At 35.4% G+C, this 23937-nt stretch overlaps 2 protein-coding genes and 1 long non-coding RNA gene across 4 annotated transcripts in view; 2 read left to right on the forward strand and 1 right to left on the reverse strand.

Moving 5' to 3' along the window:
• LOC110998268 (transmembrane protein 131 homolog) overlaps positions 1–19377 on the forward strand; it is a 29785-nt gene extending 10408 nt beyond the window's left edge. For both annotated transcript variants that reach the window (XM_045633383.1, XM_045633384.1), the window contains exons 7-22: positions 1290–1419; positions 1803–1929; positions 2913–3011; positions 4244–4412; positions 6092–6215; positions 6994–7158; positions 8225–8395; positions 9893–10078; positions 10818–10927; positions 11868–11983; positions 13298–13443; positions 13622–13893; positions 14077–14280; positions 14985–15093; positions 15675–16962; positions 17048–19377. In XM_045633383.1, the coding sequence (XP_045489339.1) occupies positions 1290–1419; positions 1803–1929; positions 2913–3011; positions 4244–4412; positions 6092–6215; positions 6994–7158; positions 8225–8395; positions 9893–10078; positions 10818–10927; positions 11868–11983; positions 13298–13443; positions 13622–13893; positions 14077–14280; positions 14985–15093; positions 15675–16962; positions 17048–17256 (3625 nt within the window). In that variant the 3' untranslated portion in view covers positions 17257–19377. The remainder of the gene's footprint in view (positions 1–1289; positions 1420–1802; positions 1930–2912; positions 3012–4243; positions 4413–6091; positions 6216–6993; positions 7159–8224; positions 8396–9892; positions 10079–10817; positions 10928–11867; positions 11984–13297; positions 13444–13621; positions 13894–14076; positions 14281–14984; positions 15094–15674; positions 16963–17047) is intronic.
• Positions 19378–19419: 42 nt separating this feature from the next.
• Positions 19420–20107, forward strand: LOC123690255. Its single transcript, XR_006750985.1, has 2 exons — positions 19420–19742; positions 19878–20107. It is a non-coding gene; the product is annotated as an uncharacterized LOC123690255 (long non-coding RNA).
• A 1885-nt stretch (positions 20108–21992) lies between these two features.
• On the reverse strand, positions 21993–23036 carry LOC110998250 (thioredoxin-like protein 4A). Its single transcript, XM_022266800.2, has 3 exons — positions 22834–23036; positions 22498–22634; positions 21993–22356 (listed from the first exon to the last, which is right to left on the reverse strand). The coding sequence occupies exons 1-3, from the start codon at positions 22909–22911 to the stop codon at positions 22143–22145; spliced, it is 429 nt and encodes a 142-aa protein (XP_022122492.1). The 5' UTR covers positions 22912–23036; the 3' UTR covers positions 21993–22142.
• Positions 23037–23937: the final 901 nt, after the last annotated feature.

Here is a 23937-nt window from a genome sequence, read left to right on the forward strand (position 1 = left end):
ACGATGTCAAATACATGATTTGAGTCACCGCCGTTATCTAATTTATTTATTTATTTATTTACACTTTGTTGCATTACATAAAAGGAAAATATTAAACATAATTTAATGACAAGCAACTGGCGGCCTTATCGCTTTAGAGCGATTTCTTCCAGACAACCACTGTTAGTAAAGGAAAAAAACCACTATGAGTATATTAGATAAGGTAGGCAAGAAGTGCAAAAATAAAAAGGGAAAAAAAAAACAAAACATACTTAACAGAAACAAAAAGAAATAAAAATAAACTAAACTGATACAAGTTACATAAAACAAAACAAAAAGTAAACAGTGCACATGAATCATGACAATCTAAGATGAAGAAGATCGGTCTCATATTTGGCGACACCAGTTCATGCGAAGGTGTTTCTGGTCGTCGGTTAAAGTATGGTGAATCCATCTGGTACAAAGCTTCCTGATACCGAAATATTCGAGTAATATTTTTTGAATTTGACTCATACCAATGCCAAGGCTTGCCCATATCTGCCGATAGGTCACTCTTATTTTCCTCTCACACAGCACTGATGTTATCTTCAGTAGTCGCTGTTAAAGGAGGTGCCTCACGCTAATCGTCGCCTATCATCATAGATTTGTTGTTGAGTAAACCCACATCGAGTATAATCATAATAAATCTCTCGCATTATGTTCAATTTCACGTGTAACAAGAATTTTAGATTTGCCGCCAATTCACGAAATCCAATGACAAATGAAGCTAATATACTATGTTATTAGGTTACCGAAGAGTTATAATAATAAAAATCAAAACAGTTTTGACTAGCAATGTTTGTAACTGTCCAGTTTCTAAACATTTTCAATGTTATGTGTTCTATCTTTGGCTATATGTTTATTGTAATGGTTTTTGTTATATATATAAAATTTATGTTATATGTAGAAATATTAATTAAATTATAAGACATAATCATAATTATAGGAACAGTTAAGTTGTTTATAACTGTTGTCAAAACTTATGGTCTAAGTACTGTGCCTATAAAGACACCTTGCTTTTAATAACCACCTTACCCTTCAAAGCCCCACGGCAATGATCTATAACTTATATATAATACTTATATATATATATTGCTTAGAAGGTGATTAAATAGTTTAATAGCCATGCCGTAACAATTTTTAAAAACATTCTGGTGCATGGAGGCACCCACGATGTTGGATACCTTTGTAGAAAGCTTTAGTAATGTCTGCAACTTTTGGTAGAAAGAATTACAAATGTTCGTCTTTATAAGTGATATTCTTTCTTCCAGGATCAAGGCGAACATCCCGGGCGGTGGTTTAGTAGTGTGCGTGGAAGCCCGTAGTGCACCACCCGGGGAACACACGAGACCGCTGCATTTGAGGCTTCGCCCCCGGGGCTCCAACGATCCTGAGCATTCGGTGAGTCGATCACATCCGTTTTGCAAGGCTGCTTACTTTTGTTTGTTGTGTTTCATTTTGTTTGTTTATTACTGTTATTTTTTATATTTTAGTTTCAGTTGTTATTTGTTTTGTGGTTGTTTGTTTTGCTTCTGAAGCGAACACTTCTTTATCGTTGCAAAAATTACCGTCATATTTTACGTTACGCGTCACATTTTTAGGTTACGCGCCATCTTTTTCTTGTGGTTTATGTTCTTATGTAATTGATGTGTATGTGTGATATCATTGCAGTAAATTTGCTTACCTAATACTTGATCGGCCCCAGACAGCAGAGCAAATTTATATAATAAAGTGTTAATATAAATAATTTATTGAACCAAACAAAATAAAAAACGGGGTTCCAGGTGTTCGTGGAGGCGGCGAACAGTGCAGCATCTGGCGTGAGGCTAGACGCAGCTCTAGACGCGGCCAGCTGCTGGCGAAGCGCCCCAGCACCTCCGCCGCCTTGTGCCCATGCGCATGTCGCTAATGGTCAGTAAGATCTATTTATTTAACGGCTATTTCCATAATTTATATTCATGTTTGTCTTTAAAATTCATAAATAATATCGAAATGTGCAATCATTAGTGTTTTTTCATCGAAATCGGTTCAGCAGTTTCTGATAGCATTTTTGGAGGGGGTATAATAGAGGTACCCCCTCACACGTATTTATATATACCATGTTTTTTTTAATTATATATGACATTATGTAGTTGATAAAAGGGCCTGAGACTAGTGCTGGGTAGGCTACTTCTAATACATTTGCTATATTTGTTTTAAATATTGTTGTATTGTTTGATGATTTTCTTTTTTTTAAAAAGAGTACCGAGAGTTTTTCTCTCGACAACACCCTCTGTCTTCTTTTCCAATGAGTAGGGATAGATACATACAGTTTTTACACACTAAACAACATTTGAAAATCTGAAACACAATCACGTCTCTATACAGCATTTTACACTAAATATCAACCACACAACATTAAATATTAAACTAATATTAAACTTAATGACAAAAAAAATATTATTATGTAATCTTATATATAAAATTCTTGTGACACGGGGTCAGTAACCGAACTCCTCCGAAACGGCTCGACCGATTCTCATGAAATTTTGTGTGCGTATTGGGTAGGTCCGAGAATCGAACAACATCTATTTTTCATCCCCCTAAATGTTAAGGGTGGTCCACCCCTAAATTTTTTAGACAAAATTTTTCGTTTTTATTTTTTTACGATACAACATACAAAAATACATGCAACCGTAAATTTTCACCCCTCTACAATCATCCCTTATGTTTTTTTGTTAATTATAAACTTTAATTTTTTGGCACAAAAACATGGCATAACAACGTTTGCCGGGTCAGCTAGTATATATATATATATATATATTTCACATACTGCGGACAATTCTGGGATATATTATAAATGAGACCTTGATGTACTTATGTTCCAAAATAAACATATTTTATTTAATTTCCAGGTGGTGCAGACGTCCATAGTGGAGCACATCTGACTGTGCTGAAGTCACATTTGGAGCCGTTTGAGGATTTCACTCGAGTCGCGAAACTCACGTTTAACTGTAAGTTTAATTTTAACTAACACGGGTTTTCTGTTGAAAATTACGGAAATAGCTGGAATGGCTGATTCCAAGTGTCTTAATTGAACGGATGGAATGTGGACATCCGATAGTGAATGTAGTATTTTGACCAAATTCTGAGGATAATTATTTGACAAATGGTGACTTTCACCAGTATAATACGCGTAATAGAACTAATTTGAGTGTGCGACCAATCAGGCTCCAGAAGATAAACCACTCCTTATATGGAAATTGTATTCGTTTCCTATTCGTTCACTAAATAAATTCAAAGCCCTTCTTAAAAGTAAATTAATTAATAAAGCCTTTTATAAATGTGACGAATACTTTAATGATCCTAATCCTTGGGATTGATTTGCTACAGTTCAAACAATTTGTATTAAAAACTTGGCGATTGAAAAGAGTGGCGGAGAGTTTCTTGCCAGTTCTTGCCCGCTCTACGCCCTTGACTTACGAACTGGTAGTAAAATGTTAATTAAGCATCAATTTAACTTTTTAATTTTTCTGTTGACGTAAAAACGTAAAGTATATAGTATTGTCCTTTATTAACATAACTTTTACACATTTAAAGAAATCACTTTTTTTACGGATTATAGTTAAAAGTAATAGTTAAATAATTGTAAGTACCAATTCTTAAAAGGCCGGCAACGCACTCGCGAGCTTTCTGGCATTGAGTGTCCATGGGCGGCGGTATCACTTAACATCAGGTGAGCCTGTTCGTTTGCCCCCTGTTCTATAAAAAAATAATATAATAATACATAACTATAATCCGTAAAAAAGTGTTTTTCTTTTAATATAAAGTATGTTGAGGACAAATCTTTGTTTTTAATTTATTATTATTTATTACTCAATATGTCATATGGAACATGGTGTAGTGGTTGCAGCTCCTTACAAACAATGTGTAAAAAAACTTGGCGATTAAAAAGAGTGGCGGAGAGTTTATTGCCAGTTCTTCTCTTCCGATCTACGTCCTATGAGAACTGGCAGTAAATATAAAATTAGAAGCATTTATTCATTCATTATACATTATGTTACCAAAATGAATAAATGATTTTTTCAAATGATATCAAATCAAAAAGTGTGTGTGTGTATAGTGTGTGTGAGATTTTAGATTTATATGGTACATTCAAAAGTTGTGACTACCACCTCAGAGTCTTGTCTGGTACCCGGAGACCCGGTTCATTATATCCAAAAAATACTGTAAAGTTTCATTACAGATGCAGAGCTTTGGGCAATGTCCCGCCAGAAGGTGGACGAGCAAAGTAATGGCGAGAGCAAAGAGGGCGTGGCCTGGTGTGGGGGCTGCGTCCGCCTGGGTAAGGCATCCGTGCCATACAGCCTCACACTCTTGCCCGGGACGCTCGCCTTTCAACCGGATAAGCTCGAGTGAGTCTCTTGTTATCTCTATTTTTATTTGTATAAGTTTCTGGTGTGTCAGTGTCTGGGCGAATATATAATGATATATCTTAATATATATATATTTCTTGTGTGCGTGTGTATGTGACTGAACTCCTCCTAAACGACTGGACCGATTTAGACGAAATTTTTTGTGTGTGTTCGAGGGGATCTGGGAATGGTTTAGATTCACAATTTTGTCCGCTGGACAATGTTTTTTTTAATTAATTTTTAATTTATTAGTAGTTGTTGATTTTGGAATGTTTTACATTGGATCCGACAGACGGCGCTACCATCGCAGTGTCAAATTTTAAATAATATTCGAATTTTAATTTTAGTCTGTCCCGAAATTTAAAAAAAGTTTTGTTATCATTGTGTTATATCGTGTGTGACCATGTGCTGGATCGTTAGATATTGTCATAACATTTGAATAATAATTTTCATCAAAATGGCTTATTAAAAATTGAAATTTTGAAATTAAAGACGTGAAGACAGGACAACGTCTGTCGGATCCGCTAGTAGATATATAATAGTTGAGTATAAAATTGACACATTTTTTTTATGTTCAAAACATTAGAGTATGATTGTGTAAGATTATTACGTCAATAATTCAGTACACACACACACACTCACACAATCACAGCAAACGCACATGTGGTTTCCTTATCTTATATATAAAATTCTTGTGTCACGGGGTTAGTAACCGAACTCCTCAAAAACGGCTCGACCGATTCTTATGAAATTTTGTGTGCGTATTGGGTAGGTCCGAGAATCGAACAACATCTATTTTTCATCCCCCTAAATGTTAAGGGTGGTCCACCCCTAAATTTTTTTATTTATTTTTTAGACAAAGTTTTTCGTTTATTTTTTTATGAATTTTTTTACGATACACCATACAAAAATACATGCAACCCTAAATTTTCACCTTTCTACAATCATCCCTTATGTTTTTTTGTTAATTATAAACTTTAATTTTTTGGCCACAAAACATGGTAAAACAATGTTTGCGGGGTCAGCTAGTTTGTATGTATGTATGTATGTATATACATTCATTATGTGTATACTATTATAGATAAATGTATATATTTGCTTATTTTGTTAACGTCATAACCATAATTGTCTATTCTCTATGATTTATTATCTTTTGTCGATGTGGAGGCCTGATGTAACACAGGTGCTATAACCTTTAACAGGCATCAGTCTCACATAAACAATAATTATCCCTCAAAAGATGAATGACAATTATTTACATACATTAATAAATAGTTGTAACTTATCATGTATGTAGTTTTGTGATAAAATAAAATATAAAGATCTTTGTTATTATTAATTAATTACTATAAACTTTAATTATTATTTTTTTATTTATCTTATATATTATAACTTTTTTGTTTCTCTTAAGTATGTTTTTTCCTTATTGTATTTGTATTATGTATTTATGCACTTCTTGCCTATCTTATGTAATTTACTCACAGTGGTTGTCTGGAAGAAATCGCTCAAAAGCGATAAGGCCGCCAGTTGCTTTTCATTAAATTATGTTTAATATTTCCTTTTATGCAACGAAGTGTTAATAAATAAATAATTAATAAATGGTGGATATATCATCTTCATTATCATTGGAATAGTTCTTTCAATCTTCTCATTAGGCCTTTGCATAATTGTTTTTTTAGTATAATAACGTCTGATGAGAAGTCAGCGTTCATGGAGCATGAAGTCTTCGCCCACAATCACTTTGAGATGCCGCTTCGTATCACTGCGGTGCATCTGCCTGACGAGGTGTTGCCATTTTTCGAGGTAAATATTTTTTTTTGGGTAAAAATTCGTTATCTTGTCTGTTATCTATTGGCGGATTTTTTTTAAAAGGGAGCGTTCAAGTATTACGTAACGTAAAAATGGGGGGGGGGGGTTATTTTTGAAAAGTTAGAGCCCTCTTTTTAATGAATGTGGAATACAGAGTACTATTACCTGAGATAGGTACAAACATATTCCGTCGACACATCGGCGTCAACGTCAAGAAAAATGTTACGCTGCGTTACATAGGGGGGGAGGTTCTAAAGTCTTCAAAAATTGCGTTGCGTAATATTTGAACGCTCCCTAATAATTAAACTTCGAAAATATATATGAAGACGAATAACATAATAATTTTACATAATGATCTCTGTCACGATCTCCATTTTCCTCCTTTTCTACCTCTCAGCCCTTCTCCCTCTTTCCCACTGTTTTTACCAGTCTCTCTCTTTCTCTAGGTTACTCACTATCTCGTTCCATCTTTATATCTCTCTCTTTTCCTCGTATATCTTTCTTTCCCACTGTCTTTATCTGTCTCTCCCTCTCTTTCTCTAAGTAACCCACTATCTCGATCCATCTTTATATCTCTCTCTTTTCCTCGTATTTCTTTCTTCCTCCTTTTCTCTTTTCCTCAATAGCTATATACTCATTTTCCATTTCTTTTCCTCTCCTACTCTATTATATCTCTTCCCTCTCTTTTATCTCCCTCTTACCTAGCTTCTCTCTCTCTCCCTCTGTATAAATAGCAATTATTCCATCGCATGATGTGTACATATGTTTCAAGGTTAAAAGAAACACGCCCCTGCTGCTAAACCCGGGTGCTTTAAGCTCGCTCCTCACTCTGCGTCTGCATACGTTGCCAGATACGATTGATACGCGTATAACAGTACACACGAATCTCTCGCAGTATCATATACCGCTGCGGCTTTATAATGGGAATTTGTCATTTGTAAGTATTTTTTAATTTGTGGTTATGGAATTAAGTAATATATTGTTTAGAGAACTTCATTTCTTATTACAAAAAAAAAATGTTTTCTTTACATGAGAAACTTAATCTTATATAAAATTCTCGTGTCGCGGTGTTTGTGGTTAGACTCCTCCGAAACGGCTTGACCGATTCTCATAAAATTTTGTGTGCATATTGGGTATGTCTGAGAAACGGACAACATCTATTTTTCATATTATTTTGTAATTTTTAGATAAATTTTTATTTTTGTATCAACTTTATTAACAACATTAAAAAATACACATACAACCCTAAATTATCAACCCTCTACGATCAACCCCTATTTTTGATTATAAATGTACATGGCAAAACGTTTGCCAGGTTAGCTAGTATGTATATATCAGATATACACGTCTTCATAAGCCGTATTAATTTTAGTTAACTGTGTTCATTCTAACACATATCTTTACTGCATTTTTGATATTCAAACACACCAATATTGCGATTTTGAGATGGTAATTGATTAAATAAATGCACACCCTCATACCTAATAGATTTCTTCAAATAATTTGTACGCGGCTTCGGTAAGATAAGCAAACTCGCTCGACGAGTATTGCGGGTCGTTGTGTATTTGATTTTTTTTATTGACTTATTATTCTTAAAAAAATGATATGCAATCATATTATTGGAATTGTATTCGTTTTTACAACAAATTCCCAAACGAAATTGTACGCCCTTGACTTGCGAACTGGTTGTAAAATGTAAATTTACAATTAATTTAATTTGTTTTTTTTGACGTTCATAAGTGTACTTGTTTACCTAAATGAATAAAGATATTTTGATTTTATTATTGTTTACCAAGTGTTGCTACAAATACTTACAAACACACACACTCCTATCGAAGCATGTTTTTAGCTTGCTGCAAAAAAAAATAACACATTATTCACATTAAAATGAAAAGTTGACTTATCAACAATATATGTTATTTAATATATAAATAATATATTTAAGATCTCTGGACGGCCAACGAAATCGCCATTTTAATCATCTATTTAATATTGGTATTTAGGAATGGGATTGGCCTAATTCGGACGCGAATTTGGACTTGGGCGTGGTCGGTACGTCGACGACATGGCGTGTAGGTCTGCGGCTGCGCAACCGCGCCTGCGTTGAACTTTGCGTCACCGGCCTAAGTGCAACGTTGCCGGGGGCCTCTGCCACTCTCACTAATGCTGTGCCGGTGAGAATTATTTTGATGTTTGCTTATAATTGTAGTAAGACCTCATACCTGAGGTCATAGGTTCAATCCCTGGCTGTGCAGTAATGGACTTTCTTTGCGAATTTAACATTCGCTCGAACAGTGAAGCAAAACATTGGGAGGACATTGGTTTGTCTCAGACCCAAAAAGCCGACTACGTATCAGCCTACGAGGCTGATTAAATTGACAAATTATCACGTGAATATGAAAATGTACGCACTACCAAACATTATTGCATCTTGTCATTTATATTAATACTTGTTGTTTTTTCTTTATAAAGTTTGCCAACGCTCGGCGCACTGATACATTGGTAAAAACCAACACACAATTCAAATCTCCTCTATCTCTCTATCTATTTAGAGCACATACAAATATCATGAGCATATGCATAGATAATGTCATGAGCATTTCTCCTCGTTAGTTCTATTACATCATCTCTTCTTTTGTCGTCCTATTCATCTCTTTTATTCAGTCCATCTTTTATCCTGCGTTCTATATATATCATAGACATAGACATATAATTTATTACAAACAAAACACACACACATAAATACACAACACAGCAGTAATAAAAGAGAAAAAAATTAAATAAAAGATATAATGAGAGGTATATTATTTTTTTTCCATTTCCCATTCGGTTCGTCTGAAGTATGTAATGCGTGTGTGTTGGTGTTGTAACTGACCCTGACTCAGCATTATGCTGAGGAGCAGAGTGTTCCACAGCGCTGGTCATCCTACCAGAGACCACATCAGCTAGTTTGCGCCTCAGTCGCAAAAAAAAAGAATATATTAATACTCAGTAGGAAATGATAATAATAGTATTATTGAAACTTAGCAATATCGGTAACAAAGTCTTGTGTAATATAGTGTGAAGTAAATAGGTAAAATTGAAGGTTAAAATAAGAATAATTGTTAAGTTTTATTATTACAATTTATTTTTTCTTTTTTTTTTCTTTTCTTTTTTTCTTTTTTTTTGCGGATTAAAAACTAGATTTCGTGGGATTTTTGTTGAGTTAATAGATAAGTTCTATAGCTGCGACCAAAATTAGACTTTAATTTAAGACCCTTCAGCGGAGGAGGGATATAATTCCAACACTTCGTCGCACTATATTTAAAACTCCCACGAAATGAAGCTGTCCTGAAGACACGAAATGAAGATGCTTTGGAATGGCGAGCTCATGAGTACAACTCCTTACACATACAATACAGAACTGTTAATGATCTGTATACGAAATACAGATTATTAACAAAATTTCCATTGAGGTGGACCTATTTGTTTGTACGCTGGCTGAGTTCACAAGAGTTGCTTGCTATATTGTAATTTTTTAATGTTTGTATGTAGGTTAGTTGGTGTGGGTAATATAATGGAATTCTATCGCATTAGTTGTAACTGTAAAGATAGGAAAATTTAATGGAAAATAAATAAATAAATTATTTGTTGCTTGTTGACAGTTATCATACAATATTAATTGTTAACAGCAATGCGTCCCGCCCTACGGTTGGTCGAAAGCCTGGCTGCGAGTGGTGGCACCAGCCCGGGAAGGCGTGGTAGTGGGATCGATACGTGCGCAAACGGCGTACGCGTATACGCACGCGTCGCTGACGCTACGAGCGCACAGCGGACGACTTGCGGCCATATCGCCGGTGTTGCCAGCTGCCGCACCTGTATGAGTTTATTATTATTAAACAAATTCTATATCTTTTTGATCATTGAACTTAATATGGGGCCGTTCATAAAATACGGGGTCTGGCCGAGTGTGACAAGATGTGACAAGGGGGGAGGGGGGGGTATAGGGCAGCGTGACGTTCGCCGTTTATTATTTTTTGACATGAGCGCTAGCTCTGTGGCGCGACTCTAGATATTTCGGCCCATTTAGAAAATCCTTGGACTGCTGAATAATAGAAATATTATTTATTATTTATATGTTCGTTATGAAAGATATTTATTAATTTATTTAAAGTTTATTATAATAACTAAATAAATGTTTTTAATTTTCAGAATTTGTCTACTATCATTTAGAATTTATCATACTCAGCAGGGGGGGGGTCTTAGTTTTTGTGATGAAATATTTCTAGGGGGGGTCACAAAAAGTGTGACACAGCGTGACTATGGGGGGGGGAGGGGGTCAAAAAAAGCTGATTTCAGTGTGACGTATTTTATGAGCGGCCCCTATGATTTAATTAAATTTTCAATATTCTGAGAAAATTGTTAGTTTTTAGTATATACTCAAATTTTCATATTGGTACAAAGTAAACTTATGATAGTCAACAGAAAATACGACAACATAGCTACGAGCATACCATCCCATTTGGCTGATCGATCCTAAGTTCGATTCTCGTTGAAACAATATTGCTATATTTCAGATACACAAAACTTGTAATATAGCTAAATGTAATGTTCCAGTATGCAGGTTCGGTGGCGCCACTTGTGATAGACAGCACGATGTCTCTTTGGATGAAGGTCACAGGGGTGTCATACGTCGACACACACACACAAGACGCACTCAAATTTGTGTAAGTGTTTTTTCACGCGCAATTTATGAAAACATACAAAACTTTATTAATGATAATTATTTATTTATTTATTTATCCTACTTTATTTTTGAAATATGTATTTAAAGAAAAAACTTTTAGTTTTTTATTTTACTGGAAAACAATCACTTTTACCCCATTTCTTTTAAAAACCAAACAGTTCTAACAAATAAATATTCAAATTTAAATGATAGTTAAAAAAGTAGTGTCTTCTCCATATTAAAACATTAGTTAACAGATAATAGATAATCAAAAAAGAATCTTATCTAAGTAATATAATTTTTTGCTTCTTTTGGTGCGATGGAGAAAAATTGATATAGATAGAATAAGACGGTATAAATAGTATTTACTAATAATTTATTTATTTAAATAAAATCTTTTTGATTAATTTTAATATTTATCGCTAATCACTACTGCATTTTAGTTATTTTTTTCCATACGCCAAAGAAGTATAAATTCTAACGCGTGTAACATTTATATATAAATGCATATTTTTAGACAGGAGTTAAAAGATCGTATTGGCCCCAAAAATATTACTTATATTTTGAAAAAAATAAATTAGAGCTGTCACGGGACGCCTGGCAGATGTGAAACATCGATATTATTTTGTAAAAGTAATATGCAGAAAAGAACAGACTGTGATAGGAACTAAATATGTCATAATGATAAAATCAAATATTACGATTTTTTCCAGATAACGATGACTATTTGTTGAATAAACATTATTTTTATTAAATATTTTTAATGTGAAATTTACTACTGCATATAGACTGTAATCATATAGCGTGGCGACGCGTTGCCACGGCATGCGTCGCCACGCCAGAAATCGGTTTTACGTGCGGCTATAGATGTTTCACATCAAAATAGAATTTTTATGTTTATTTCTTTCCCAAATGTATAAAAAAAAATGTATAAATTTCAGCCCACTAGATAGTACAGAGGTGGGCCCAGGTCGACATACAGTGGGCCACATTCATTATGAACCCGAGAAACTCTGCGAACCCAATTGCTATACGGGACTGCCTTTGGACTCTTCGGGTGAGTATCTTCTCTAATTCTTCTCTTCTGTTTATACTCGGAACAAACGCAGGCTGCAATTTCCCCGTACTAGACTATCTAAAGTTTTGTCTTTTTTTGGAAAAGGGATACTCTTCTTTAATAAAATCCCAGAGGCTCTTTTATCTCTCCCTTTTAATTAATTTAAGAAATGTATTAAAGAAACGCTGTGTAAAAAGCTTACTATAAAGTTTTATTATCTAGTTGATGGCCTGGGACTAGTGCTGGACAGGCTACTTCTAATTAATTTGCTATATTTGTTTTAAAATAAGTATTGTTTGATGATTTGCTTTTTTAAAATGAGTACCGAGAGTTTTTTACACCGGCTTTTTCTCTCGGCCTACACCCTCCGTCTTTGCCGATGAGTAGGGATGCCTACAGGTTCGAATTGATTCACGTGGAATAAGTGATATCTGTATCTAATGGATCATAATAAACATATTTTTATTTGATTTAATCTTATAGTATATTAGTGAAACTAAAAATTTGTTTCTTTAACCGGTACACTTTTGACAGCGCTGTCGTGATCACTATGTAGTAGTGGTAATAGAAGGATCGTGATGCGCTTCTCATATCTCGTTGCCTATAAGAGGTCATCCTGTCTCATACTATTTAAAGAATGTTTAAACCAAAGCTACCACTATGTGGAACCAGCTAACCACCGAAGTATTTCAGAAACAATTCTTAAAAACCCGTGTTTTTTTTAAAGATTTGAGCGATTTATTGGATTTTCTCCTGTAAATTGCTTTTAGTAGCAATTTTTTTTTCTTTTTTTTTTTTTACTACGGAAGCAATTGCAATCGTCGTATTTACATCTGATCATATATGCATCAGACATCAGTCGCTGTTCCTAGAGTAGTCTCTTACACTGGTCCAGGAATCCAACTTAAGATCGACTGAGGAGGAAAACCTTCACTTCTCTAATGAGCTCTTTGACGAGATCTTGAATCCATTTCAGATTATTTTTTGTTAACTATAAAAATTGTTATTTCTGTTTTTTTTAAACACAACAAATATTTTTGGCTTCCTAGACAAGATGGCGTCGCGCCAGTCTCTATGACGTAACATGCTTGTAAACAATAACTACACACTACAATTTGACAAGTGACATTATTTACACGCATGATGCGTCTTCGTCGATTCGAATAATTGTGACCATTTTGTGTCACGTGATTGCCGTTTTAATATTTAATTATATTTTATATTAAATTTTTATTAAATTTATAATTTTATTTTTATTTAATTTATAATTTATACTCTCAATTTACACTATTTAGATGATATAACGATTTTCAGCTGGTCTATTGTGGTTGGAGCGGTCCAAGGGAAAAAACTGGGCGGACACAATCCGTGCAGACATACATGCGTTGCAGACACGCCTGGAACAGTTTGGGAATAGTTTGACTCACACAAACTACTCTATATATCTACATACAACACAGGTATTTAAAAGTACCGTGTACTTTTAAAACGCATTTTCTTATTACTACTACTACTCGTGTATTTTTATAACCATATGGTTCTTCAACAAAAGTTTTTAACTTTTACAGTTAATTTGACTAAAATGACTATGATTTTTATTAAAGCTTCCATATACCTTATTTGTTGTTTAATTTTCAGGTGATTCAAACACCTGTCGACGTAATGATAGAACACAAGTGGCCACGCCTTATCGTAAGCAGTGGTGTGGTCGACCCCAATGCGACAAGTTCCCTTAAAAATGGGGAAAGTGAGGCAAACGGAGCAAGTGGGTCTAAAGAGTTGGGGGGCGTGGGTCTGGTCCCTGTTGGGGGGCGTGGGCTCGTGTGGCTGCGCGTCCGGAATCCTTCGAGTAAGCCGATTATGGTACAGCCAGTCTTGGCCCCGACTTTAACTGACGTATTGCCTAAAGAGTAAGTTTTGTGTGTTATAATTATTAAGTTATAAACAGCATGTGTGTATGAGCGTATTATGCCAAAAAAAATGTGTTAGCAATCTAAAAAAAATCTTCAAAATCGGTCCCGCCGTTTCGGAGTTTATTAAGATATACATACATAGGTCTTGGTCAGGTTTGCAAAACGTATTTATGTATTCAGGGCGGGTGGTGAATCGGGCTGGTGTAAAACCACCGCCTGTGTCTGGTCGGACTCCTTCTCAATAGAGGAGTGGAGGGGGGTGAAGGGGGAGGCGAGGGCGTGGGAGGGGGACGTAGTGTGGCTGGAGCCGCGGGCGGAGGTGGACGTGCGTGTCAACTTTACGCCCAAGCAGGCTGCGAGTTTGACTACGTATTTGTATTTAAGGTATGGATTTCATTATTTTGTGAAAACGTCTACATCGACGGACGCTGGCTGCACGTACGAAAAAGCATGACTCATTGTCCTGTTACGCTCATTGTCCCGTTACACTCGTTGTCCCATTACGCTCATTGTGCACTTGTCGTAACTATCTCTCTTTCACTCGCTATGCGTCCGAGGGTTTACTCACGAGGATACAAAATAGCGATAGCTTAATAAAAATAATTACATTTATTCCTAAAAGTATATTTAATTCAATAAAAAATTGGAGTATATATGTCGCAGCCAACTAGCTGAATTATCCGTTCAATTAACAGCCTAGCCGTTTTCACTAAACGGCGGCCAGAAACAAAAGATGATTATTTGAGACAACCAATTTAATCGTAAATAATAATTTGTAAAAACATGATCCTAAGATGTAACTTTGACACAAATGTATTTTTGACATGTATTATAATTCGATGAGGCCGGCTGCACGCACGGAAAAACATGACTCATGCGGCGTTACCTCGCTCTGAGGCGTTCTATTTAAGGCTTAAAGTGCAAGCGTATTATGATTTCCATTTACCTCCTCTATAACCATACAAAATATCTATCGAACAAATAAAATTAAAATATTTTGAAAAATGCAACCATTCCGTCAGTATTTTCTTATGACGTCACGTTCAAATATCAGTAAACCGACTTTACAGACAACCGATTTTTTTTAGGAATAACTTGACGATATTAGAAGGCGTACAGTTAAACGGTGTGGGAGCGGTGCCAAGCTTCGATTTGGGTGGAAGAAGACCTGGACCATCCTCGATATTTCATTTTGAGGTTAGTTTTTTTATTGAACAGGGTTTTTTTGTTTGTTGAAAAAAAATAAAAAAAATTGTGAGATATGTAAAGTCCCTGGACACGATGGCAAAGGAGTAGATTAAAATATTAAAAAAAACCTGATGTGATGTGGTGCACATGGACACTTAATGAAAGAATGCGTTGCCAGTTATTTAAGAATATTGGTACGTTATGAAGAACTGATGCCCATGGACACTGACATTGACAGAAGGCTTGCAGGTTTTAGGTAAAGGCTTGCGTTATCGGCATATTAACAAGTTGTATGCCAAAAGTCGAATTCGTTCGGAAATATTTCATTGTGTAAAAATAGGTAGATATGTGGGTACCCCACTCTTGAGCGCTGTCAAATATGTCAAACTTACAGAAAAAATCGTTTGACAGCTCTTAAAACTTCATATTTAATTGACGTTATAGAATACATACTTATTAAATTTATTTCTCAATTTTTCAAAAAAATTATTAACTTGGAAATATACTGTTTTTATTGATTCAGCCGTAATAAATAGAAAAATTGGATATGTATTTTTTTTTATTTGATTAATGTAGGTACGTATTTCCAGGTGGAAGAGTGTGTGTCGAGCACCCGTTCCGCGGTTGTTCGACGGCGCATAGTTGCTCGCAACACTGGTAGAGTTTCCATCCACCTTCACGGGTGGGACATTTCCCGCCAAGGGTGCCGCGGACGGGGCTTCCGCGTCTACCCCTGCGCCCCCTTAACCCTCGCCCCCAATCAGACCGCCCCCATACACCTCGCCTTCACCCCAGACTACACCCTTTCCCGCCAGTCCGCGAAGCTTCGGCTCCTTTCCGACCTAGGTCCCGTCGAGTACACCCTACTGGCCACGGTTCCCGTTAAACTCCTGACCCGCTGTGCCCCCACGTTCCCGAAACACCCATGGGACGCCCCCATTCGAAATTTTGTCAATACCCTCACATTTATAATACTCGCCGTCCTCCTATTCACCGCTGTGTATGACTCTGAGAGACTTCTACGCAGAGCGAGATCCACCCGAGCGCCATCTATCCGTCCCCCCTTAGATCTTCGAGAAATCGCGGCGACCACCACGGTCACCCAACCCCCGCCCCCCAGAGCCCCTCCATCGAGGCGTAAGCGCCCGACGAGAAGAACAGACCCTCGTGCAGAAAGAATTGCCTTCGAAAGATGGCGCACGGAAGTTCTGAGACGCACAGACGACGATTCTTCCCGCTCCAGTGAGGATCTGGAAGAGAAAGAGAAGAAAGAAGAGGTAGTTGAAAAGGAGCCAGAGAAACCAGAGGAGATTGAGGTGTCCAGCGCGTCTGACGAATCCACTCAGGTGGATGAGCAGGACAACGATGAAGCTTATACGGCAGATGCGGAGTTGGACGCGCGCGATTCACCCGAAGAAACCATAGTGGAGCCAAAAATAAGCCCAATTAGGACGCAATCCCCTCCCAAGGTTCAAGTTACCCGACGCTCCCCTAACAATCGGCGGGAGAGACGAAACGACGAGACTGTCAGGAAGAACATTCGCCCACATGTGAGGAAGGAGAAACGCCGAACGCAGAGGGCTACAACCCCGCCGAGGTCCGTCACCGTGAAGGAGAACGTTGAACCAGGGGAGATTGGGGAAAGCAGGGGCAATGTCCGTTGGGGGGCGTCGTGGAGTTCAGTCGTCGCGGGGCCCCCGCTTGCCCCCATTGGGTCGGACGTCCGTAGGCGAGAGAATAATACTGACAACTCCCTGTTCTACTACAACGGGGCACCGGAGCCGCCTAGGCCGGAGCCCGAGTTCGCCTGGAGGCCTGCGATTGGAACACCTGAGAGATTGCCATTTACGCCGTCCACGTCCACTAGGGATTTCCTTGGTAAGACTTTTTTATTTAATTTTAAAAGTTTAAATAACTAAAGTATATTATAATAGTATGGTTTAACTGAGTGTAATATTTCCAGACGATACCCCAACATACAACAATATAGGTTCCGTATGGGGGGCAAACAATGCCTGGTGTTGGGGTGGCGCCCCCATGCGTCCGCCCCCTGGCTTCGCCCAGCAAGCCCCTCGCCCTTATGACCCGTTCCGCTCTTTGGCTTCCATTTGGGCCCCAGCCCCCCACGATTGGCACATCAATCCCCCCAACGATGATGAACAGAACAACTAAATTATCGTTTATAGTCAGTTATATCTAAGTAACTTATTAACTAAAAGTCGACCTTTGCATACTTGATCGTATTATTGATCGTGCCCCAAGAATAAATCATGCCCCAAATATAAAGAAAGATAAGTAATATAATAAGTGATAAAACCCCATTTATCCATTCAGTGGGAAATATCTGCTTAGACTAGTTTGTGGGCTGCACAAATTACACAGATTATGCGATTTTTTTAAATTTTATAACTGTCAAAACTTATTTTGACAGCGTTACTAAGATATTAACTGCTATAACGGTATTACGGTTATACGGCAATGTAAGATAAATGTAATTTTTAAGATAAGTAAAAAAGAAACTCAACCACTTTTTAAATTGCCATTATAATCGTGTACTTGTTAAATATAGCTTTTTGTTTTAAATGCTGAGTAAAATTGATCACTGGTTGGTCACAAACGTCAACAGATAGATTAGTAACTGAAGACATTTTGAAAAAACATTCGGTGCCTTTCAGCTGTCAAAACTTGACATTGATGTATTCAAAAGCACGAAGCTGTCGTTTAGTTTCCGTGAAGGTTTTAGTTTCAAGCAAACAAGAACAAGCTATATTTTACAAGGAAAGGTGACCTCGCTTTTACAATGGACTCTGATATTAAAGTTTATTAAATGTTGTAACGGAAGATGTGTTTGGTGATGTCTAGTCATGGTTTCACATCACCGGGCCATTATCAAATGTGAACAAACCAATGTAATATGTCCGTTCTTGAATGAAGTTTGACAATTGACTAATGGAAATTGGCGGGAAATGTTTGAAATATTTTTACCGATCGAATTGCGTAATTGCTAAACGTAGCTCAAAATTTTACCGCGGAACTTACAGACAAGATGGCGGATTTTTATCAGCTGTTTATTTGTCGAGGTAATAATATTTTTTTAAGACGTGACTAAATGATTGTCTGTGACAATTATGTTCGTTAAATTAGGGGCACGCGATACGAAATCATTGGTAAGAATTTTTAAACATTGTTCTGTTAATTAAATATGGTTTATTTAGGATTGGCTTTTGGCAACATCCTATTATCTCTTTCAAAACTTCTTTCAAGGAACGGACATAAAAATGCAGTATGAAATGACGAGTCATGTGTGTTTTGTTCCGAAGATACTGTTTTTGTAATTGAACAAACTTATTATTACAAATTGTATGTTACAACTAAAATAAACTTTGCTACAAATGAAGTTTTTTAATGGCTCCACAGAAAATGGTCATGGCGTGACCGTATTTCAAAACGTCAACAACTGTTTGTCTGATTTTATTTTCAAAGTATTTGGAATTTTTACAATTCAAAGTAAAAGATCCTTTCAACCTTCCCAAGGTCAATTCATGCCTTTTTGACTTCAACCACGTCATTTAAAGTGAATATATTAACAATTTAGAGTTCGCTATATTATATCTTAAAAACTATTTCTTTACCCTGTAAGCTAGTCTAACTTGATAATATAGGATTAAAATCCCTAGTTTGATGAATTATTTTGTTTGGAAGGCATTTTGAAAACGTCGCTTGTTAAAATGGCGGCAATCATGGTGGTAGTTGTATACGTTTTGAAGTACGAGCTTTTTACCTATTTGCACTAAAAATTGGGCAAAATTTAAGGTTCCTAATTTAGTTAAGTTGTTTTAGTTTTAAAATTTGTGTTTTTTTATAATATCTGATGGATTTAGTGCAAATGGGGGTGTGTTAATGACACCATAACCAAAAGGCAAGATGTTTTAAATACTCGAGAATTGTAATTGCGACATTATTGCGTTTAACAATGCGCAATGGTCAGTCTTGCTTTTACGGTAATGGAAATATAAGGTTACCGCGTAATAGATAAATAGGGAATGTAGACGCCACAAACTAAAGAAGGCATTTAACTTCATAGACTAGGCTACCCATTACATTGCCTCGTAGGCGTACTATGAACAGTATTCAGGCGCAAAAAAGTTCATTACGATTTACGACGTTGGTCACCAAGCGGTCAAACATAGTATATGGAAATACAAAAAGTGTTTTGACATGTAACAGTGTAATGGGGATACTGCCCAAGTGAAATTTGAATCAAATGTTGGTTCGCCCAAAGGCAGACTGATGACTATTCATAAATAACACTTTTCATACAGACACGAGATGTCAATGCATCTCGTGTCTGTATGAAAAGTGTTAATGTTTTTGATGGTTATAAACCCTTTATAATATAGGGGTTTAATGTTATAATTGCGTAAAAGGTCTATGAAGTGTTGTGTCGTTTTAGCGCGAATATTGCGCGCCAAAACATTTTTCAAATTGACATTGACATTAACAATTAATGCTTCTAAATCTATCGAAGCTAATGCACAAACAGTGTTAGAGCCAAAAAAAAACTATGCAATGTCTATTAACAATAATACTAATGTGAATTTCAACAATCAAAACTCGCCACTATATAAAGGTTTATAACGTTTTTATATGTCCTTTAGGTTAAAGTTTACAATTCAATACCTAACCTAACCTAACAAAACTAGATAATAATTCGTTTTTTCGACGCTAGATTCGTACATACTCAGTATAATCAAATTCAAGGTATTGAATTGTAAACCCAACCCGACCTTTAGCATTAAAATCGAGCTTGGAAAAAAACATGTTTAAAGGGGCAAGGTAGATTGGGAGATGTATTGGATTTGTTGAAATTAGAAACTTTGCTGATACTAGAATCTCATTTGGCGTATGGACTCAGGTAACCTGTTTAATTTTAAGTTGTCATTTAAGGTATTTTTACAAAGAATTCGCTAGTCGTGACCACAAACCTGTCTCTTGAAGACTGAATAAATATTTCTTTACGGCGTTTCTTGTTTAATTTATCTTTTACATTTATAGACCAATATTTATCATAATCTGTTGAGAAGTTTTAAGAGAGTTACAACCAAAATTAATAACTGAATATTTTTAATCCAAGATAAAAGAATCTTGAATTGTTCACGATTTTCTTATCGAAGGTTTTGGTAATGTAATATAACTTTTTAAGGAGGCAATGTATGAAAATATTGTAGCGAAACCTGTACGCTACGTACATTGATGACATCATACCCCGCTGAGTTAAATTAATACTTCCCGACCTGGTGGGTCACCGAACTAGTCAGTGGTTCGAGTTGAGGATTCGATCTAGGTCGTAGGACACGCCTGTCTTCCTCGCCGCTATCATCAGGGCTTTTCAAAAATCCGCGACCCATTAAATTACTAAAAATTAGATTTTTCCGTAAAAACTAAGTTTTTATAGCAAGTTTCCACGAGATATTTGCTGTCATAATCACATTGTGAATTTTATTAATTATTATTGATAAGGTACGGCAACGCACTCGCGAGCTCAAGGTAGCTTTACATTATCCCTAGATCCATTATTTACGAAACGGAAAGCTTCTTTTAAAGAACCTATAGGATAAATGTTTAAAATATTTAAGACCATATTAGTCACATTTATATCAAATCATTAACAGTAAATGATGGTCCAGAGCTTAGTTAAATTATTACATAATTATATTTATATAATTACTATCTCTCTAACCTACATAATAACCATAACAAATAATAATTAGTGAAATAACGTTAAAGCGATACTATCGGAGAGGTGAGACCTGCAGAGGCCTTATCATGAAATTACTAGTTTCATTAATGTTTCATAAGTTTCATAATGGCAGTTTCTGTATTATGTTTACAAAATATGTATTTTTATGAGAAACTTAATATATAAACGTCGCCATCCTAATTTTAGGCTACTAGGCTGGAGACAAGAACAGACCAATCGAGAGTTCAGACCACCCTAGGCCATTTATCGGGTTACCCTGATTTTTTTAAAATTAAATAGTTTCTGAAAAATCACATTATACGTACATAAGCGAGAACACTGTAAGTTTTTGCTGGCGGAGTGTGGAGTGCAAGTAACTTTTAACTCTTTTAGTGCTGAAAAAGACCTTTGCAGCTGCAGTTCATATTAGTATTTTGAGTTTTTGACAGATTTGTACTTGTAGATCCAGTACACAGTTCATGTAGTCTTGGTCTAGTTGAAATATGAAGGGAATGATGCATAGGATCTAGCGATCTCAGCGCGCCCTAGGCTGCAGCCTAATTAGGCTAAGGGTTAATCAAGCCCTAATCATGAAAATGCGCTAAGATTGCGTATTTCAGATGGTAATTGATTAAAGAATTGCACACCCTCATACTTAATAGATTTCTTCAATTAATTTGTACGTGGCTTCGGCAAGCGAACTCGCTCGATGAATATTGTGTGTTTGATTTTTTAAATGATAAGCTACTATGGAAAGTTATTTAATTTCTTTTAAATTAATAGACAAATGCTCCATAAACATAGTGTAATCTGTATATTACGTCACTGAACAAAATCATATATTCAACAACCGTTGATAATTTTAGCAAATTTTTTAGTTATTGTTATTTATCTCAATAGGTGTAATGCTATGTAAAAAGTTTGAAAGACAATCTAAACCAAGCAAAGCCAATTGATTTCTATGTGTTAAGGGGTCTTTTGTTTTTAAAAATTGTATCTAAATAGTGCGTTACTATTGTATATTCTGATTCTCAGCTATTGCACTGAATCTATCTTAACAGTGCAAACAGAACACACACACAAACCCTTCAATTAAAATGGTACTTCAAAATAAATTTTATTTAATCATCAAATAAAGAAAGTAAGGGTTATTAAGATAAAAACAAAATTGTTTCCATATTCTTTATGAAGTCTTGAAACAAATTTTCTAAAAACTGGTTGCAATTTCTTTTGACACAAATCGTTGATCAAAAGTCACCATTCACATCCAAACATTGAAAATGTCAAAGATATAATCCAAAATAAATACAATAAATTCTCAATATCTATATTTTGTTGAATAGTCCTTTGGTGAGACTACTAAACCACGGCCTTTTCTAGCCCCTCTGTATACTGTCTCTATAATATCTATCATTTCTTGCTTATCTTCTAATGGCCAATTGATTTTGTTATTATTACCAGTTCCAAGATCAATCATTATATGTTTGTTTCTAAAGAAAAACATCACTGTGCAGGGATCATACAATTCGTACCTGTAAATTAAAATAAATGTTATATATGTTTTGTAACACAATTTGAAAGTAATAAAAGTGTTTCTCAGATATGGTATCTTTCTTATTCTAAATATATATTTAAGTTCATATTTACAATGTCAGAAATTAATATGTACTTACATTTTGTTGAAATCAGGGACTTCTGTGATGTCTACCAGGTAAATTACAGCAAAATTCTTTACTTTTTCTGCAATACTGTACAACACTTCATCCATTTTCATACAGGTTGGGTCCCAGTCATGACCAAACCGTATCACCTAAACATAAAATTCTATATAAGTATATATATATATATGATTTAATATAGCAAATCAATAACATTTTGGTTGTTTATGGTAGGGGTTATAAAATGTCAATACTATTTATATATAAATATTTTCATGTATTTGTAGACGTAAAAGATTTTTTCAAGGATTTTTGTACGAGAAGTGGCTTTAGCTTAAAAATTTAGCTTACCACAACACGATCTTCTTCCGAAAGAATTGCTTGATCGACTTGCCAGCCATTATGCAAATGTCCCAACATATAACTCATAGTGAATGTTTTTAAATAAGGTTCTTTAAATTAACCACAACTCACAAACAAAAATATTCAGTATCTAACGTGAAATAAAGTAAAAATATTGTTATTTGGTTATTATGTATATGTAAGTCAATAGTCATCACTCATCTATTCAAAAAAGTGTATCGTTTGTCGTTGACGGAATTCAACGATGACACAATGACATTGAGTTTAAAATTAATAAACATGATATAATCTGTGAAACTTTTAGTTTTTAGGAAATACAACTTAACCGCTTTAAAACGTTTGATAAGCACTTTTAGATTTAATTTATAATCATAGTACTATCGAAAACCTTTATCTAATGACTAAAGTTTTATAAAACTACATAGTACATACTTAATATACAATGTACATATATGTACATGTATATATAAATATACAATGTATGTAACATTTGCAACATGTTACGGTCATTATATTAAAATATAGCTTTTTTTAACGTTGACGCCATAGGCGGACTTCTAGCTTGGAAATGAATGATCGACTGTCGAAAGTTAGCTCTTATTCTTAGCTGCAGTATAAAACTTGGATGACGGGTAATTTATTTTCTAACATGTTTTAAAATTTGGAACTCATTTATAATAACCACTGAATTACTCTGATGATGGGTATTTTAATGATTATTAATCTGATGATGACATTACCTATAGTATTACCAATTGTTTATGAAACTTGTTAAAATGCTGAATTCAACACATTGGCGGTGACAATCTAGATTTAACTTTCAAGGGCTTCATTTAATCCGTCAAGACCTAAGAACCCTTATAGTGTCATTCACACATTTATGCTATAGTTATAATTCTACCTTAAGTCAATGATATTCATTAAAAAACCGTAATTTAAATATAGATAGCTTTTTAATGGGTCAAGAGGAAAATAGGTAACATAAAGGGCTAACATAGAAACCTGCAATACGAGCTTGCAAGTACACCACTTGCCTTTTAGGTGGCCCTACGTTCATCTCTTGAACCAATCCATGTTTTGGAAGTGCCTGGA

The sequence above is a fragment of the Pieris rapae genome, chromosome 23 (assembly GCF_905147795.1).
Source record: "Pieris rapae chromosome 23, ilPieRapa1.1, whole genome shotgun sequence".
NCBI lineage: Eukaryota > Metazoa > Arthropoda > Insecta > Lepidoptera > Pieridae > Pieris > Pieris rapae.

What these genes read in the sequence shown, in the direction of transcription:
- LOC110998250 (XM_022266800.2), bottom strand. Translation starts at nt 22,911, where the DNA reads ATGAGTTATATGTTGGGACATTTGCATAATGGCTGGCAAGTCGATCAA. An exon ending in CGGAAGAAGATCGTGTTGTG is followed by an intron (nt 22,635 to 22,833) that starts GTAAGCTAAATT and finishes TTTTATGTTTAG; the next exon opens with GTGATACGGTTTGGTCATGA. An exon ending in GTCCCTGATTTCAACAAAAT is followed by an intron (nt 22,357 to 22,497) that starts GTAAGTACATAT and finishes TTTAATTTACAG; the next exon opens with GTACGAATTGTATGATCCCT.